The sequence below is a fragment of the Dendronephthya gigantea genome, unplaced genomic scaffold, assembly GCF_004324835.1.
Source record: "Dendronephthya gigantea isolate DGI-Jeju-01 unplaced genomic scaffold, DenGig_1.0 000007F, whole genome shotgun sequence".
NCBI lineage: Eukaryota > Metazoa > Cnidaria > Anthozoa > Malacalcyonacea > Nephtheidae > Dendronephthya > Dendronephthya gigantea.
This window is the reverse complement of record NW_021163017.1, coordinates 2453618-2472647: the sequence shown is the minus strand read 5'-3', so window position 1 is coordinate 2472647 and position 19030 is coordinate 2453618. Positions and strand designations below refer to the sequence as shown.

The 19030-nt window shown below is 37.6% G+C and overlaps 1 protein-coding gene across 1 annotated transcript; it reads left to right on the top strand.

Annotated features, from left to right (window-relative positions):
- The first annotated feature begins 4975 nt into the window (after positions 1 to 4975).
- On the top strand, positions 4976 to 5862 carry LOC114517352 (beta-1,3-galactosyltransferase 1-like). The gene has a single exon (XM_028537046.1). The coding sequence runs from the start codon at positions 5113 to 5115 to the stop codon at positions 5746 to 5748; it is 636 nt and encodes a 211-aa protein (XP_028392847.1). The 5' UTR covers positions 4976 to 5112; the 3' UTR covers positions 5749 to 5862.
- Positions 5863 to 19030: the final 13168 nt, after the last annotated feature.

The following is a 19030-nucleotide window of genomic DNA, read 5'->3' as shown; positions in this document are numbered from 1 at the left end:
TGAATATAACAAGATAAAATTACTTTTATTGGGAATTATGATTGTTGGAATAACCCAAAGTAAGGTCTAGATTAGACGTCGCATTTTAGTCGAATTTAACTCGTCGCATTTAAATGCAGCCTATTCATCCAGGGTATTCATATCTGGGGGAGGTGAGATTTTGTCGCAAGAAGGTACCACCCAAAGGGATCCTCTAGCTATGTCCTGGTACTCAATTAACACAGCTATAATGATTCAAAGTTTGAGATTGAACATACCAGAAATCAAACAAGTATGGCTGGCCGATGAGTCAGCGGGAGGAGGAAGATTGACACATTTATATAATTGGTATAAGCATTTGGAAGAGGAAGGAAAGAAATACGGCTCTCTATAGTAAATGGTCCAAAGTGTTGGCTGATAGTGAAGACGCAAGAACTGGCCAAAGAAGCAGAGCAGATCTTTGGAGTAGAAGTTAAAATTACAACAGAAGGAAAACGCCATTTGGGTGCTGTTATAGGATCAAAAGAATATAAAGATGAGTATTGTAAAGAAAAAATTCAAGGATGGGTAAGATATCTCATCACTCACGGAAATCGCGAAAAGCCAACCTCATGCAGCCTACATTGCCCTTACGAAAGCATACAAATCAAAATTTACCTACTTCATGCGAACAATTGAGGCCTTCGAAGAGTACGTAGAACCGATACATGAAACATTGAATGACATTCTCTTACCACAATTTTTTGGTCAAGAAGAACCCCTTGCGAGTGAACTTCGTGAACTTGTGACCCTAACGCCAGCTCAAGGGGGTTTAGGCGTACCGAATTTGAGAATAGAAGCTCCTTTGCAATATGCAGCCTCAAAATTATTTAGTAATCAACATGTAAATTCAATTAAACGGCAGAGTGAGGCTCTGGAACCGATAGAGCAGTCTATAGATGATCTGAAGCGAATGCAGCAAGCAAACAAAGCGCATATTGTTAAGTCAAGAATGGATAACATTGATGCAACACTTTCTCCAGACCTACTGTTCTTGGTAAAGCAATCCCGAGACAAAGGAGCGAGTGGCTAAATGCGATTCCACTCAAAGATCAAGGTCTAGCCCTCAATAAGCAAGAATTCAGAGACTCGTTACGAATGAGATACAATTTAACTTTGAACGATTTACCAAGTCATTGTGCGTGTGGAGATCGCTTTAACATCAATCATGCCCTCTCTTGTAAGAAAGGTGGGTTCGTGGCACAAAGGCACGATGGAATCCGTAATTTGCTAACAGCGCAACTGGATAAAGTGTGTAAGAATGTGGAATTTGAGCCTCATCTTCAACCCCTTGACAATGAGAGATTTGACCTGAGATCGGCCAATATAAGTCCCGAAGCGAAATTGGACATGAAGGCGGACGGTTTCTGGCTACGTGGAGCTACTGCATTTTTTGACGTAAGAGTAACGCATGTAAACTCCCGATGTAATCAAGGCCGGCCAACCCAGAACATTTTTAAGGAACACGAGAACGAAAAGAAGAGAAAATACCAACAGAGAGTTTTAGATGTTGAAATGGGCTCCTTTACCCCACTTGTTTTCGGAACCAATGGCGGAATGGGGTCTGAATGCCACAAGTTTCTTACTCAGCTGGCGCAGAAATTAGCAGAAAGAGACCATGAACGTTATGCAGATGTCATAGCTTGGTTGAGAACCAGAATCTCTTTCGAAATTCTAAGATCGGTACATGCGAGTGTAAGGGGATCTAGATCACCTTTCTATAGAAAAGATCTTGAAGTGGTAGACGATTTGGACTAAATGTTAAGATTGCAGAGGTTTTTTAAAGTTTTTTAGATTTTAACTTTACGTGCGAAGTACTCCTTTTCTATAAAAATTAGGAAGAACAACAATCATTATGACTTTCGAAGAGTTTAAACAGTCCATTTGAAAATGCATGGTGATTAGAATAGTTAATTTTGATCTAGTTTTATTTAGAATTCTTTTAAATATGTATATAGTTAATTTTATCATAAATTACATTAAAGTTTTATTAAGTTTTGTGCGACGTAAATGCGAGTTCGACGTGCTCAGTTTAGACGTCGAATTTATTTGTCGCATTTATTAACAGTAATTTACACAAGCCATATGGCGGCTTTTACAAAGTCAAGCAAATTTTGAAAATAAGAAGAGAAAGACGCCAGAAGCAAATGCGAATATTGCCCAGTATAAAAAAAAGGAACAAGATTCTTCAGGTATTGTTTGCCATTACTCACAATTATGTTCATTTAGCCCACAAAGCCTCGAATTCGTCATTGTCGCCGTCTCGAAAGAACCAAAAAATGGTGGAATTGGTGGAATTTTGTATGGGCAAACTATTCCGCTGAAAGTCGGTTTAATCGTTATCACGATTTGCAAAGTTCAGAACCATTTGACAAAAGCTACCATAATGTAGCAAGCCTGTAGATTGGCAATGGGAATAGAGTATCTAACCATTTTCCAAAACCTTTATCTTCCATGGATCGCTGTATGCCGATTTTGTTTGGATAGTCAGCGCCACTTTCTTGCATGTACCAAAACACCATTTAAACTTGTTCCGGACCTGTTTGATGTTGAATGGAAATAAGGCCTGTCTCTCCTTTACCTTTTGCAAAACGATCCGATAAACATCGGTGTTCTTTGCCGTCTTGATATTTGTAAATATTAGCTTTCGCTTAAACTGTTCGCTGTTGATAATGATGTCATCCATGTCATCCAAATGTTCAGATGTCCACATTGGTCTTCTCCTGTTATTGATCTTTCCACTTTCACCCGTCAATTTGTTTGATCGGTTGTTGTTTTGGTGTGAAAAAGCAATCGTTGCAGTAAGATACGCAAGCATGTTTAATCCAATCGTCAGTTTCTTCGTCTAGTTCTGGCACAGAACACTCTGAACGGTTACAGACTACGTCCAACAATCAATACCTCTGTATTTTGTAGCTAGGCTACAGAATTTACAAAATTCGTCTTTGCTCACAATGTTAAGTTTATGCCGTTGTAAGCAAAATACGTGTGTAAGCATTTCCACATACATTTCCACATACAAGCAAGTTCTATCCCCTTGGGCACAGAGATCACAAAAAACAATACGCAAAAGCCCTAAAAACTTCATCTGAACGCATAACTTAAGCTTCGTGGAGTCCACGAAGCAACAATGATTGGATCATAATGGATAATGTGGTACAACAAACAAATGTACGCATTTTATACTAGTCAGTTTTATTTGTCGTCTAAACTGGTGTCCCGCTTAGGTCGAATTATGCGACAGAGCTTGTCGCAAAATTCGACAGCGTCGAATTTAATGTGCCGCGTCGAATAAAAACAGTTTAGACGTCGCATTCCCGTCGAAAAAAAGGCGTCGTACTTCAGTGCATTAAATGCGCGACGAGTTAATTTCGACTAAAATGCGACGTCTAATCTAGGCCTAAAACAATTTAGACGAGAGTAAGACGTCGTTGCTTATTTATAAACTTACTTTTTACTTTACTGTAAATTTACTTTTAGAAGGAATTTTTACGATACGTGGCAATTCCGCTTTCTCAACCATCCGTTCGTGGCGGTGAAAATATCATGTTTGTTATGCAATATAAACCTTATCCGTTGCGATATTCAAAGTAACACCATTTCCAATTATGTCCAGAAAATCAATGGTTTTTTTTCAAAGAGCGTGCTACCTCCTCCTGGTGCAGTCCATTGACCTTCACCCAAATTCAAGACTTCTTTCTTCTACATGCAAACTCCTGTAGATATTTATAGGATGAATTCCGGATGATTTTGCTTTCGGTATTGTTATCTATATAGATTATGCAAAAGGCTTTGCTTCCGTTTCATTAGAGTTCACGTTAACGTTCAAGTCCTTCTCTGCCTTCAAGTTAGCTTCGCCCCTTCGCCACATTTTCAATATAAATTAAATAATATACAATACCGGAAGATTGAAAACTTAATTTTAAAAGTGTTTTTCAGTTATTTGATACCGCGAAATTGCGAGATTCCATAACATAGTCTATGAATAATTAACTAAAATTTGCTGGCGTCTCAAAAATTTTTGAAGCGGGTAGTTAGTAGGGCAGGGCTGGATCCGCCGACACCGCGGAAATTGGTATAGGCTTAGCCGCAATTCTCGATACTTAGACTTCAAACTTGGTGAGGAAAAAGATTTATAAATATTCAAGAAAATATGTCTTGCACAAAAGATTTGAAGCTTGCTCTCGGTAAAAACGAATCGTCTGAATTAATAACCTTGTGTATACTTTAAGCCTCAAAATGGCCATTTCACAGCGGTCAGATGTGTATGATGAGCTGTCAAAAGATTGCAGAATGCGTATTCAGAAGAACTTTTTTAAGATATTCAAAAGGTTTCTCTTTGATAGGGCGATACAGAAATGCACAATTGTGAACCAGCGATTAGATTTTCGGGTTGAAACGTCTTAAACACCAATTTCTGCGGTGTCGGATCCGCCCCTGCCGCGGTAAATAGAATATGTATGCTGTGTCGTGTAGCTTCGATCGAGGACACAGAATATGCGTGAAGTGTCGTTTAGCTTCGATCGAATACGCTTAAAAATCGTACATGGTACGCATAATAAAACGCACTATTAATACGCTTTTTGTTAACGTATGTGTCGTATGTCGGAAAAAAGAAGTTCGTGTTATTGATATTCTTAATATTTTCGTTTCATTCTATCCTATCGTATAATTACTTTCAACAATTTTGAATGCGAACCACTTCTAGAAAAGCGCCAAGAGCGATTCATTCTTCTTCATCATTAAATGCCGCAAAACCAAATAAATCACGGATTGACATGGTCAACGACTATTACCCTGTTGTGGATTTTAGATTCGTTTATCCCGACATTTCGCCGAAAGTTGACGTAACGCGGAACATATTTATGATAATATTAGTTAGTCAATTCTGCCGCAAAGGGGATCAAGTACCGTCAACGTCGCGAAGCTATCCGTCAAACCTAGGGAAGTACGGGTAATTGCGAACAACTTAAAGCATTGGGAGATGGAAGACTGAAAGACCTAAGATGGTTGTTGGTGTTTGTTCTTGGAAAAGCAGGACCAGGAACACGTGACGATGAATTAAATGAAGCTGAAGCCAGACGGTACAATGATATGTTGATAGGCAATATCACTGACAACTACATTAATAACATTATCAAATTCTACATGGGTCATCTTTGGGCGAACAAATTTGATGTAAAATATACCATGAAAACAGACGATGATGTTTATGTGCGTATACTTCGCGTGTTGGAGTATCTTGTGAATGCTAAACTTCCAAGACCCTTCTACGGAGGTTCTTCTCTGGCACCCAGTCCTGTAAGTCGTAGAGTTGGTGTAAAATGGGCAATTAGTTACAAGTACTATCGAGAAGCACGATTCCCAACGTTTAATCTTGGGGCATTTTCTATCTTATCCACTGATCTTATAAACAAATTATCTGACTATGTCTATATACGAAAACCATTCCACACAGATGATGCGTACGTTGGTGTTGCCATGCGAGATTTGGGAGTAAAGCCAACTAACATTTCTTCGTTTCATGTAATAAATTTAAATAGAATGCGAAGGTATATAGGATCTTTCAAAGACTGTGAGATCTTCAGTTGGAATGCTTTCGGGCATTCTTTGGATCCACGATCAATTAAAGCACTTCATCTTCGCGTGCAGACTCTTGTGTGTAAGAATACCACTTTGGATATTGAGGATCATCGTTGCAGAAAATCTGCAGTTAAAACAACGACATAAACAAGAAGTCGGTTTCGATAATTTTCTTGTTCCTCGAGAAACGAGACGGGTTTGCATTGAATTATGATATTGAAATAGGAATGAATACAAATTAACTTGTTGCATTTGACTTTCGTTCGACATTATATACTCTAATACTTCTGTCCTTAACTCTTATACACACTAAATCTAAAGCACAAATTCTCTCTTTCTTTTTTTTGTTTATATATACATAACATTTAATTTAGAAACATGCATGTTTTCATGATAGATAATATTATGCATAATGCGTGGAAATCGAGCTATAATCGATTTTTTGAAGGATATCTACAACCGTGATGCCCGACATATAGAGTGGTCATTACAGTCAAAAGTTAAGCTTTATAGTTGAATCTTTATAAAGGGAAATTTTACTTCTTACATTAATTTTTATTAATTGTAACCAGTAGGATGCTATACATGCAATAATGCATAAAGCTTTTAGTCCGCATGTTAATTGTCTTTACGATGTTAAATATGATGTTGAGATCTTTCATGTTACTGATGAACGCTGCGTTTCGATTAACAATTAATTGCCTAAAAGAAGAGGTATATAATTATATAATAGCCACAAAATTACAAAATTTTCCATTTCGAATGAGAATGCACAAAGCTCTGGTAACAGGACTTTTAAAAGATCAATTTTTCTTTCAATTTTGAATGAGAATTCAAAAAGGTCTATAGTATATGCTAGTCCTATTTTAAAAGTCCTATTATATGGAGTATGACTTTTAAAACTTCTCCAACGATTGAAACCCTTTTCGGAAATTAACAGATTTATTTCAAGATAATTGGTATACCTTATACAGCTTTATTTAGTATATAGTTGCTGTTATCAGGTCATGACTAGTAACTTTCATAAAATCAGTTCCCTATGAAATCTGCGATGCGAGAAATTTCTGACATCAAATGCACTTCATGCATGCATGCAATCTGCAAAATATATCCGACTTGAAACCCAAAAGCTTGATGACGTTGGCCTTTCCATTCTAACAGAGTGAAATAGATGTCCTTAGATATATTTAACGAAGACATATAGAATTTAACAAAAGCCATTTCGGCAATTATTGACTGTATCGAATCGCTATTGAATCGCAGCGGGTTTCCACGCCGAACTGTCTGCCTCCCACCCAAAGAGCTTTTATTATAGTATAGCTTTGTTGACGGACTTCAAACATCACTTACGATTTATATCGGCTGCACTGAATGAGGAAAATTCTTTTTAAAAAGTTCTATTAAAGCGTCCTAATTTTATATATATATATATATATATATATATATATATATATATATATATATATATATATATATATATAACAATTATAAATACAATTCTTTCAATTAGTTGCTACTTTAAGTTTCATGCACTTAAGCAATCATCAGGCAACGTACTAAATACGTTCTATCAGTACGTTGCCTGATGATTGCTTAAGTGCATGAAACTTAAAGTAGCAACTAATTGAAAGATATATATATTTATATATATATATATATATATATATATATATATATATATATATATATATATATATATATATAATAAAATCAATGAAATATTACAAAATTTTGAATATATTTTTCGCTACACTCTGTGTTTCACGTTTCTTCTGAAACGATCATCAGGCGAAGGCTATAACCACAAGTGAACACATGGCTTAATTATGAGCAAAACGTACAAATATATCAACATTTGCAGAAGTAACTGCATAACAACATGTAAAAGGACGAAACTCCGCATTGTCAATAACAACTTAAGTAAAATCACAGTCGTTCCCAACTTGGCCTAGCTCAGACGGTAGAGCATCGTTCTAGAAATGCGAAGGTCGCGGGTTCGATTCCCACCGCGGTCAAGTGGAATTTTCTGCTTGCCCGGTTGGTCATACTTGCGTAGAAGAACAAATACACCTTATATATATATATATAATTATATATATATATATATATATATATATATATATATATATAGTGGATCTAGGAAATGAAAGGTTGTCCGAAAATATATACATATATACAAATAGTTGTGACATGTGACCTAGTATTTCCATCACGTGTCGCACTTAATTACGCATGCAAACGCTGCGAACGCTTCGTTAAATCCATGGCCGGCAAAGCGTACACAATGTGACAACAGGCTATTAGTAAAATATACCTTCATTTATTTTATCTGAGAGCCCGTTTATCACCGAATGTCAGCGTTTTCTAATTGATCAGCGATTTCCCTAAGGTATATAGCTCTGGATGTCTGAAATTATTTCACATATTGCCAGTTCCTCATGCTGGTAAAGTGTTGTGCTACAAAGAGGCCTGCCAAACTTATGGGGAGACGTAACGTTACCAGTATTAATAAACAGGTTGAAAACGCGATCTACTGTCCTTGGCGAAACAAACAAATCGACACCCACTCTGGTTAAAGACCTGTTATAAAATAATTTCTGCCACACAATCCTCCATCTTATATCGTCTGAATAGGGCTTAGGCGTTTTACAACAAAAATATCCCAACTAAGCAATAGCCTTGAAGCAATTTTGCAGCGTTTGCATACGTAATTAGATATGACACGTGATGGAAATATGTGGTCACATGTCACAACTATTTGTATATATGTATATACTTTCGGACAACCTTTCCTAGATCCACTATATATATATATATATATTGTAATACCACTTTGAATATTGCGGATCATCGTTGCAGAAAATCCGCAGTTAAAATAACGACATGAACAAGAGGACGGTTTTGATAATTTCCTTGTTCCTCGAGAAACGAGACGGGTTCGCATTGAATTGTGATATTGAAATATGAATGCATATAAATTGACTTGTTGCATTTGACTTTCGTTCGACAGTATATACTATAATACTTCAATCGTTGCCCTTAACTCTTATACACACTAAATCGAAAGCACGAATTCTCTCTTTCGTTTTACATAATTATTTGATTTAGAAACATGCACGTTTTCATGATAGATAAAGCATAATGCGTGGAAATCGAGGTTGCCAATTTTTTGAAGGATATCTACATGCAGCATATGATGCCCGACATATATAGACGAGTCATTAGAGCCAAAAGTTAAGGTTAAGAGTTTAATCTTTACAAAGGGGAATTTTACTTGTTACATCAATTTTTATTCATTGCATGTATACAGTAGGACGCTATACAGCAATAAAGCTTTTTAGTCCGCATCTTGTCTTTACGATATCAGTTATCATGTTAAGATCTTTTATGTAATGTGATTTATTTACGCATATAGATATATTGCCAGCCATGAATTTTGCATACCCTTTCCGCAGCTCAGTTTTCTGAGCATAATAAAGACACATTAAATTTTACGCCGTTTTGGGATAATTTTGGCTAGGAGTAATGGTTCTCCTAGCCGCTTTATTTCTGTTAAACAAAACGATATTTATTAATACATTGCATTAAAATTCCAAATATTTACGCTCAGAAAAGGGTGGAGGCAAATTACCGCCAGCACCTGTAGATACGGCCTACGACCATCACTGATTAAGATATAACGTTCCTTCCTCTATATATATATATCAGTTACTGTAAATCGTCCAATGTACATAATTTTTAGCGGAGGCTTTGGGGAGGAGGTGGGTTCAACTTTAAAGGAGCTCTGTCTTTTGCGATGTCACGCTTAAACTGACCGTTTGTGGTTTGGGTATTCGGTCTTTGTTAGTTTTCGATTTGCTGCTGGCCATTCACCACCTTTCCCATATTGCGTGCCATCCATTACCTGTCGGTCTTTTAGATTGGACGCAAAGCCCATAATATAAGATTTTTAATTATCGTCGGCAAGGCGTATCCCCTTGGAGGTACACCTTGCCTTAGTAGTCTATTTATAAAATCACATTACATAAATTTCTTATTTCCTTCGTAAATATTTTGTTTTATGTAATGTGATTTATTTACGCATATAGATATATTGCCAGCCATGAATTTTGCATACCCTTTCCGCAGCTCAGTTTTCTGAGCATAATAAAGACACATTAAATTTTACGCCGTTTTGGGATAATTTTGGCTAGGAGTAATGGTTCTCCTAGCCGCTTTATTTCTGTTAAACAAAACGATATTATTAATACATTGCATTAAAATTCCAAATATTTACGCTCAGAAAAGGGTGGAGGCAAATTACCGCCAAAACAACGAAGCGAAGCAAGTTGACCCCACCCCAAGGAAAGGGATGCATGCAGAAAGTTTCGTAATACAATAATACAGGATCAGCGGTCTGCGCGACCTGATAAACGAACATGGGCAAAAAGGCACTTACAAAGCCCGTGAAAAGGCATAGATTATCGCCCTTGCTGATAATCTACACTTAACTGATATTAGTTTAGCAGAGTCACAACATTACCGCGCCAAGAAGAAGCTTCTCCATCACCCTGTTATAAGCACTTTATTTCCTCCCCCAGAATGCAAACGATCGCCCTTGCTGACCATGTGCAAGCTGAGGAAGAAATAAAATAGCCGCGCAATTCGAGCAGAAAACTCCCCGCAGGTTTTCCGCTCGAAAATTCATCCAAACTATGTTGATAGGGAAAAAACGTATATATTTGAGGAATGCGTTCGATTTCCAACGCCCCATAGTTCGAATTTGGGCATCCGAGTGCCCGTGTTCAGCTGCGTGGGAGGCGGCGCCTATTCGAAATGAATGAGACTTATATTTGGAAGTATCGAGTCCACAGAAGCGGAAAGCCTTTTTAAGAAGATTGGCAAACTCGTCACATGAGACTGGAATGCCCAGTTGTGATAGAAAAATAGCTCCGGGCTGGGCGCCTCGCAAAATCATGTACTCCTCTAATAAGCGAACAGGACAGCATGCCGTTTGCCTGTGAATTTCCAAACTAAAAGGTCTACTGTTATAATTGTGCTTGAAATCCTCGAAAGTCAACCTTATTCCTGCAACCCGGCCATCATCGGAAGATAGTTTGGAGAGTTGTCGCAATTGAAGGGGTTGGCTATTTGACTTCTTAGTTATTTCTCCAATTCTCAGGAACGCGAAAAATGCTAAAGAGCACATTGCCCGGAATTGACATATTTGGTACGGTGACCCAGCAATATGAGGCGCAGCCTCAATAAGACGATTGAGAATTGGTAAAGTTATAGGCAACCTACTATCTAAGCGGAAGCCTTTCTTACCATACCCCTTTAATATTTGCGTTACGTAGAAAACTCTCGTTGGATCCGGTAGATCGGACATGCGATGAGTATAACCCAGTGCAGATACATAAGTATTAACTGTTGAAGAGGCGTACTTGAGGTCAAATAAGTACGCTATGAATAACGCGACGACTGAGGGCGACAAAGGCAAAGTGAACGATCCCTCATTAAAAATTGCCACATGAAATTGCGCAAAAAGTGCCCATGCCCGCTTATAAGTCGGCACTGAAGAAGGTTGCAAGCTACTTTGAGCTAATTGAGAAACTATAGTCGCCAATTTTCCGGCAGCAGGTGAAAGGGAATAGGCGTTGGAGCTCGATGCATGTCGGCCGGCGCCAATTGTGAAAATTTTTGGAGCTGTAAGGTTTTCTTGTATGGACGTGAGCGCGTCGTTGACCAGAGAATCTGCATTGGGACCCTGGTTTGAGATTTCGATACCGGAGGTAGAATCTGTTGGGGCAGACGCCATTGTGGATGTTGAAGACGCAGGGGTTGGTAAGAAGCCAGCTAACTTTTGCGTGACTGCCTCGGTAACCGAAGACACCAGTGTTGAGATAAGCTCACTCGAAAGAGAGGGCAAAGCCACATCACTCACGGGCACAGTTGACGTTGACGGGGTGGCACCAACAGATACAGCATTGGGCGAACTTCGAGTTCGGCGAGATGTTGTTGGTTGGTTCTGAACAGACTCTCGCAAAACGGCTGATGGAGCGGCGACCCGCTTAGAACGACGCACGGGTGGCATTCTAAAAAATAAAACTTTAAAAGCAGAAATAGATACTTATGGCGTGATGAGTTAAAGATAGTAAAGCAACCGTACCCAAATTTTTGTCGTTGTGCGAGAAATAAAACTATCCCCCGTAAGGTGAACATTCAATAGTGAGGATTCGTTCGTTATTAATTTTGTCGTAATTGAAAGTTGGAATGTGTGAAAGAATGATTATAAAACGTCAGCAGGATGAACATGGCAGATCCGAAGATCGCCGCACCATTCACCCTATGGCCAACAAAAAACTCACAAAACATGTGAGAACTCTCATATAGATGAGAGATAAAGACAAAGTCAAACGTCAGCAGGATGAACATGGCAGATCCGAAGATCGCCGCACCATTCACCCTATGGCCAACAAAAAACTCACAAAACATGTGAGAACTCTCATATAGATGAGAGATAAAGACAAAGTCAAACGTCAGCAGGATGAACATGGCAGATCCGAAGATCGCCGCACCGTTCATCATATGGCCAACAAAAATCACAAACAGTGTGAGAACTCTCATATAGATAAGAGATAAAGATAGAATAGATAAAGGCGCTAAGGCGCTTCATAAGAAGTAATCACGAGTAAAGTTTGTCAAATTTCAAGGTTATAGAAAAGTAAATGTAACGTACGACATGCAGCTTGTTATATATATATATAGAGAAAGAATTTTATAACATTTTAATTGCTTGAAGAATTGCTCCCCGATAACTTCGGTATAATTTATATTGCCCGATTCTATTAAAATGTACCCCGTCAGGTAGAAATGGCGTCACGGAAGGTCGTATGAAGCCATGGTGTGTCCATAAAAACACTCGCGGGACCTTCTCTAAAACTACCTGTAGGTAATTATTTAGCATTAAACGCTGCTTTTCAAAGAGAGGGTTGTTTTTACGCGGGGAAATCAGGCATACGCATACCAATTTTACGCGATATTGATCTAGCATTAAAGCAACCAAGTCGTCAATGCGTGAACCGACTGTTTCGGGCCTTAAAGCGGACAAATCGTTCGTGCCTATCTCCAGAATAACAATATCTGGGGCACACCGAGAAACTACCCCTAAATCAAATTTGCGGATCTTCTCCACTGTTCTACCCCCTATACCGTGTAGATAAACTCTCGCTGTGCCCTTGAGTTTAAAGGTCGGGCACATGCGAATATCCCGCTTACGTTTCAGGTCGCACTGTAGGCGACGAACAAATGAGTGTCCCAGGACCAAAACTTTTGGGGGTACCATTGTGTATTCGTAGCTACTATATGTATATGCTATATTAACATATAAATATATATATAGAAAAACAAATATAACACTTCTGTAAATACCTTTCAACTTTAAAGGAGCTCTGTCTTTTGCGATGTCACGCTTAAACTGACCGTTTGTGGTTTGGGTATTCGGTCTTTGTTAGTTTTCGATTTGCTGCTGGCCATTCACCACCTTTCCCATATTGCGTGCCATCCATTACCTGTCGGTCTTTTAGATTGGACGCAAAGCCCATAATATAAGATTTTTAATTATCGTCGGCAAGGCGTATCCCCTTGGGGGTACACCTTGCCTTAGTAGTCTATTTATAAAATCACATTACATAAATTTCTTATTTCCTTCGTAAATATTTTGTTTTACGTTACTGTGCACGCAGCGTTTCAATTAACAATAAATTCCCTAAAAGAAGAGGTATATTTATAATAGCTACAAAATTACAAAATTTTCCATTTTGAGTGAGAATACACAAAGGTCTGGTAATATATACGACTTTTAAAAGATCAAAAATGATTTTTTTTCATTTCGAATGAGAATTCAGAAAGGTCTAGTATACCAGTCCTATATTTAAAAGTATATGGAGTATGATTTTAAAACTTCTCCAACGATTGAAACCTTCAAAGTGAAATCCTTAACCATTCCCGGAAATCAACAGATTTATTTCAAGATAATTGCTATACCTTATACAGCTTATTTTAGTATGTAGTTGGTGTTGTCAGATGTTGACTACTAGCTTTTATAAAATCAGTTTCCTTTGAAATCTGCGAGGCGAGAAATTCTTGACATCAAATGCATGCATGCAATCTGAAAAATATACCCGACTTGAAACCCAAAAGCTGGATTACGTTGGCCTTTCCATTCTAACAGAGTGTTGTGAAATAGATGTTCTTAGATATACATTTAACGGAGACATGTAGAATTTAACAAAAGCCATTACGGCAATTATTGACTATATCCAATGGCTATCGAATCGCAGCGGGTTTCCACGCCTGTCTGGTTTCGACACGAAGGGGTTTTATCATAGTAGCTATGTTGATAGATAATTATATTTTTCATTTGTTCACACACTTCAAACATAGACAGCAAATCAATTACGATTTATGGCACTGCACTTAGTGAGGAAAATTCTTTTCAAAAGGTTTCCTTTGTGCCCTAATTTCGACTCGAAATTTATATAGGTACGACTTAAAATGACTCAGAGAGTTAGAATTTCTGATGGAATCGTTTAAGTCGTTGAATTCTTTCGAAGCTTGGTAGGTAGGTTTATGTTTACCCTAGTTTGTATTGACTTTCGGAAGATGTTGTGGGAATGGACGCTGCTGTTAGTTCTTAGGTTGAAACCGAAATCAGTCCCGGCCATTGGTGCATTTGTAGATGAAGATACATCGATGTTTATATATCTGCGAGAAGTTTATATCTGACCTGTGTAATGTAGCGAGTGCTTCTGTTGCTGACGAAAGAGGAGGGAGGTCTAGAACCAATTTAGCTGCTTTATTTTCTTAGGTTTGTACGGAATTTATAAGTGTAGAATTGTTTTTATCGTCCTATATTATTTCAGATATATAGTCGAATGGTGGTATAAAATTGTCGGGGTATAGAAAATCAGCCTTGAAAAACAGCGCGATAAGAAATATTTCGCACGACGCAGGAATCCTAATTTTTGGTTAATTTTTCTCATTAGGTTCTCAATATGTTTATGCCAGGTCGGTCAATTAATGTAGAACATTTCGGGGTTTTAAAATATAAAGTTATGGTAACGATTATCAACATGCAAGAACTGGAAGACTCAGAATAAACAGATCGCTCGTAGATTGCGAGAAATTACATTTTCAGTTACAGCGCAAACTCGGAGTATTCCGGTATCACCCACGATGCCACTGCTTTTGCTGGTTACCACTCTACTGAGGTTTGCGTATTGCATTTATACTATACTATGAATAATTTCTCATATAACTCCTAATGGACGATCAATTTTTAATGACATTTTTCTTATATTCTATAACAACTCCAACTTACTTGCTAAGAACAATCTTGTGTCAGATTTTTCTATGGCAAATTCACTTGCTAAAAACCTGTAATGTAGTCTCTTTTCATAAACTCGATAAACAGTCTGTGAATAACCGATACACAGCCTTATGACTGAAACGTTTGCATGAGTTTAAATTAAACAATTTTCACTGGATGAAAATAATATTATATTGGCATTATAACCTCTTAGCCTTCTCTTCTAAGCAAATCAGTTCTGACCGAAGATCTTTTGCAATGCCTCTATTTAGTGTTGGGCATGTTTTGGTCCCAAAGGTGGAAGAGGTCATTATTGCGCTGACAGATGCAGAAAGAAGAATGGTGGGATTGTTTTAAGAAGTCGGATTCAGGTCTGGTATTGAATCAGAACACGAACGCCAAAACGCAAGTGGAAAAGATGTATGGAGTTCAAGATGAAGACACCAGCGGGGAAATTTGTGACATAATCATATCGACAGACGTACTGGTGTTGCTCAAAAGGTTTTGTGTTTTATACCTCATACATCAGATGCTTTGGGCAAAAGAAAAAGTAGTTTTTTCTCTCCCAATGGTCAGACCTAGTGCAAAGCTGTTGCATATTGCGTGCTTAGCATGTAGTACCCAGTGGAACGTCTAATTAATCTCCTTTTAAACTATTCCCTTCTTCTTCCCCAAATATAATTCAAGGTACACAATTTGCTTGCCCAAAAACAGCCACATTCCGTTGAATGCTGAGAGCTCGGTTCTAGGAATAATTATATACCTGTCTATAAATACCAGAATATTAATTAGGGCAGTATAAATGTCTTTTAATGATCTGAAATTTGTTTCTATACTCCGGGTACATGATCAAAGCAATTTCATGCACTGTTGAATGAAGGTGTAAGTATACATATGATGTCTTCAATAATTCATGCTTGCATACACAATACCAATTCCAAAAGATCAGCCTAGTTGAATTGGGATTACTGTTAATTTTTACCGGCAGATAATTTTGGTAAACGACAAAGAAAGTCTTAACAATCTTCCACTAGTTCCAGGAATAATCGATTTTATTTCGTAAAGACAACGATAAACTTTACATGAACAAAGAGGATAGATGGGATGAAATAGGAAGTGAGGAAGCGGTGAGTTTGATTAGGATTGTCCCGCAGCTAATACTGTGGGACGTTTTAATAAAACAAAGTTTTTGTACCATCACCTGATTATAATGTTAATAGTGCATGTAATACTCAGGCTAGTGCAACTATACCTATTAAAACGAAACCAAAATTAACGCAGCGAAAAATACAACCAATCGGGCGTCTCAAGCAACGCCCGTCTTTAAAGTAAGATTAAAAACTTGATGCAAACTGAAGCACTAACAAAACATGCTCTGAATGACCACGCTTTCCGAGATTCGCATTGCGTACCAATGTTTTAAATTTTGCCCCTGGAAGTTCATTATTTCTTGTTTGATTTATGATTATATAGTTGTCACTATAGTTGCCATATCCAGTGAACATCAAATCGACACATTACACATGATCAAGTCGACTGGTGTTTCCTTTTAGCTATTATTATTAACAGTTTACAGTTATTAATAACTAACGTTCTTTTGATGTTTATAGACTAGAAATTTAACAGCAAAAATTTCCCAGCAAGATGTTCGATTTCGAAACCTGATGAAAAATCTAAATACAAGTCTGCGAACACTCTTTAACAAAAACTCTCAACCAGACTCTCAAAACAAACGCCTGGAGACGAGCCTCTCTCTCCGCCCGGGGAATGACGCATCTCGAAATTCTGAGCTAAAACGAGCGGAGCCCAATCAAGTATAAACGTTCCATACATTAAGAATTTGGGTTAGACTAGGCCTGGTTTATTCCTGTATTGTAATCACGGCTTTACAATCGTAACTCGTTAGCCTCAATATACAATGCATTACAGTATGTTAACGTATAATCTCGTTTATCTTGGAGGAATGTATGTAATTCGGAAATACACAAAACTGAAATCGCACATCGAACAGAATTAATCTAAATACGATTATACACTTACATGAAACGGTGAACGTTTGATATCTCTTGATCTTGACTCAGACCGCGTTTACCGTGAATAACATTCACTGCCCAGACAAGGCGACGATTGTCCGATGCTTTATTGCTCTTCTTTGATTCTGTTCTCTGCTTCATTACTCGCTGCTATACATATTCATGCAACTTTGTTGTTCAAATAACACCTTCCTTTCGAAGCGAGAGAGGACGAGAGATGTTTGTAAAATTTAAGTGCGTGAAACATAAATTTGCATATGGTAAACTTAGCCCTAGGTTAGGCCAAGTTCATACATCGCATTTTGGTCGCGTCGATTGAATGCAATTCAAACAATATAGATAATGAGATGGCAATGAAGCTTAAGGAGGTGTGCCATCTCATTATCTAATTTTTGAATTGCATTCGATTCAAAACGCACCTTTCTGTTCTGGTCATATTTGCTTCTATTATACAGGGTGTCTCAAAAAAACAGGAAAACTATTCAAATCACTCATTGTTAAAATTTGAATGGCGTGTTCACGAATTTTAGCCCGTGGGGATTTAATGCAACTTATAAAATGCTAAATTCGAAAAATTTGAAATTGAATATGAATAAATTTAAATCTGCCCTGTTATTGCTTCGAAAGAAAATGGTACAGCTGACCGCGGAAAAACGAATGTTTATTGTCATATTATCCCAACAGAGTGCTTTTGCATTCAAACTCTAGCAGTTACATGCATTGTCATGGGTTATTTGAATAGTTTTTGGGGTTTTTTAAGATACCCTGTATACAGGGTGAGTAAAAAAACTGACACCTTTGGAATTCAAATTAGCTGCAATATGTCTGTAATCGGCTGTAATATGACAGAAATTGTCTAAGATATCTCATGGGTATACGAAGCATATCAAATAAGTGAACCCATGCATTAATTAACCTTGAACATAAAGTTTGTTCCCTTTGGGAGTTAAAATGCATTCTAAGCTCTGTAATAAAAAAGAACGTTGAATTAATTCAATTGGTTTAAACACTTTCGCATTAACCACGTCTTGTTTATTGTACAAAATGGGAATTGTCAAATTCCAGTTATAAGTTCGCGGTTAATTTGAATATCAAAGGTGTCGGGTTTTTTTATAAATTAATTATTAAAAAAAACAACACTTAAACATGCAAGAATATTAATATTGTTCGGGTTTGCACCACAGTTCAGTTTAAATGACTATTTATTTAGCATTTTAAATGAAGGATTAAGAGCCATTTTCAATTCCCAGAGGTGCTTATCCATTGTGCTTTAGAGCTGTATTAATGTCTTGCATATTTATGTGGCTGCGTTTTTTTTGAGACACCCTGTATAACTGTCACTAATTTGCAGTGCAACGCAAAACAACTGATGGCACAACCCATGCAAAACAACGTATTTTGCCCGATTTTTCAGCTATACACGCCTTAATGGCGGGGGAGAGTCTACACTGATCTGAAGAAGGCTTTTGCCTAAGTAATTCGGCCGCCACCAGCTTCAAAGGCCCCCTCTCGTGTCATTTAATACAGATTTCTATTAGAGAACCGTAGCTTTTTACAAACGAGCTCGCTTTGAGTGGTGTTGATATAAAACGATGTCCAAGACGCTCTTCTGCTTCTGCTATGTTGTAAAGTCAAAACACTCTAATATTTTTCCTCAAATTTTTTCTCGTATGTTTGCCAAATCCGTGGCCCAGTCAGAGACGTGGACAAGGAAAAACCCGCTAAAAACTGCGGTTCTGTAATAGGAATGTATATTAAATGATACGAGAGTGGGCCTTTAAAGCTGGTGGCAACCAAATTACTTCCAGCTTCACTTTTGCCTTCTATAGATACGTTATCCCAGGCTTATTTCAGATCAGTGGAGGTCCACACGTACGACTTGACAAGTAGTCACCGCAGTCATTTCTATTCAGTGCAAAATAACGCGCGATCGGTTTTTTCTTTTCAAATGAATATAAATACAAACTCGCAAAGGTTTCAATTACAACTCGCAAATGTTCAAATAGCATGCCATTTTTTGAGACAAACCGCATACTGTTTCTGCGTA

What these genes read in the sequence shown, in the direction of transcription:
- LOC114517352 (XM_028537046.1), top strand. Translation starts at nt 5,113, where the DNA reads ATGTTGATAGGCAATATCACTGACAACTACATTAATAACATTATCAAA.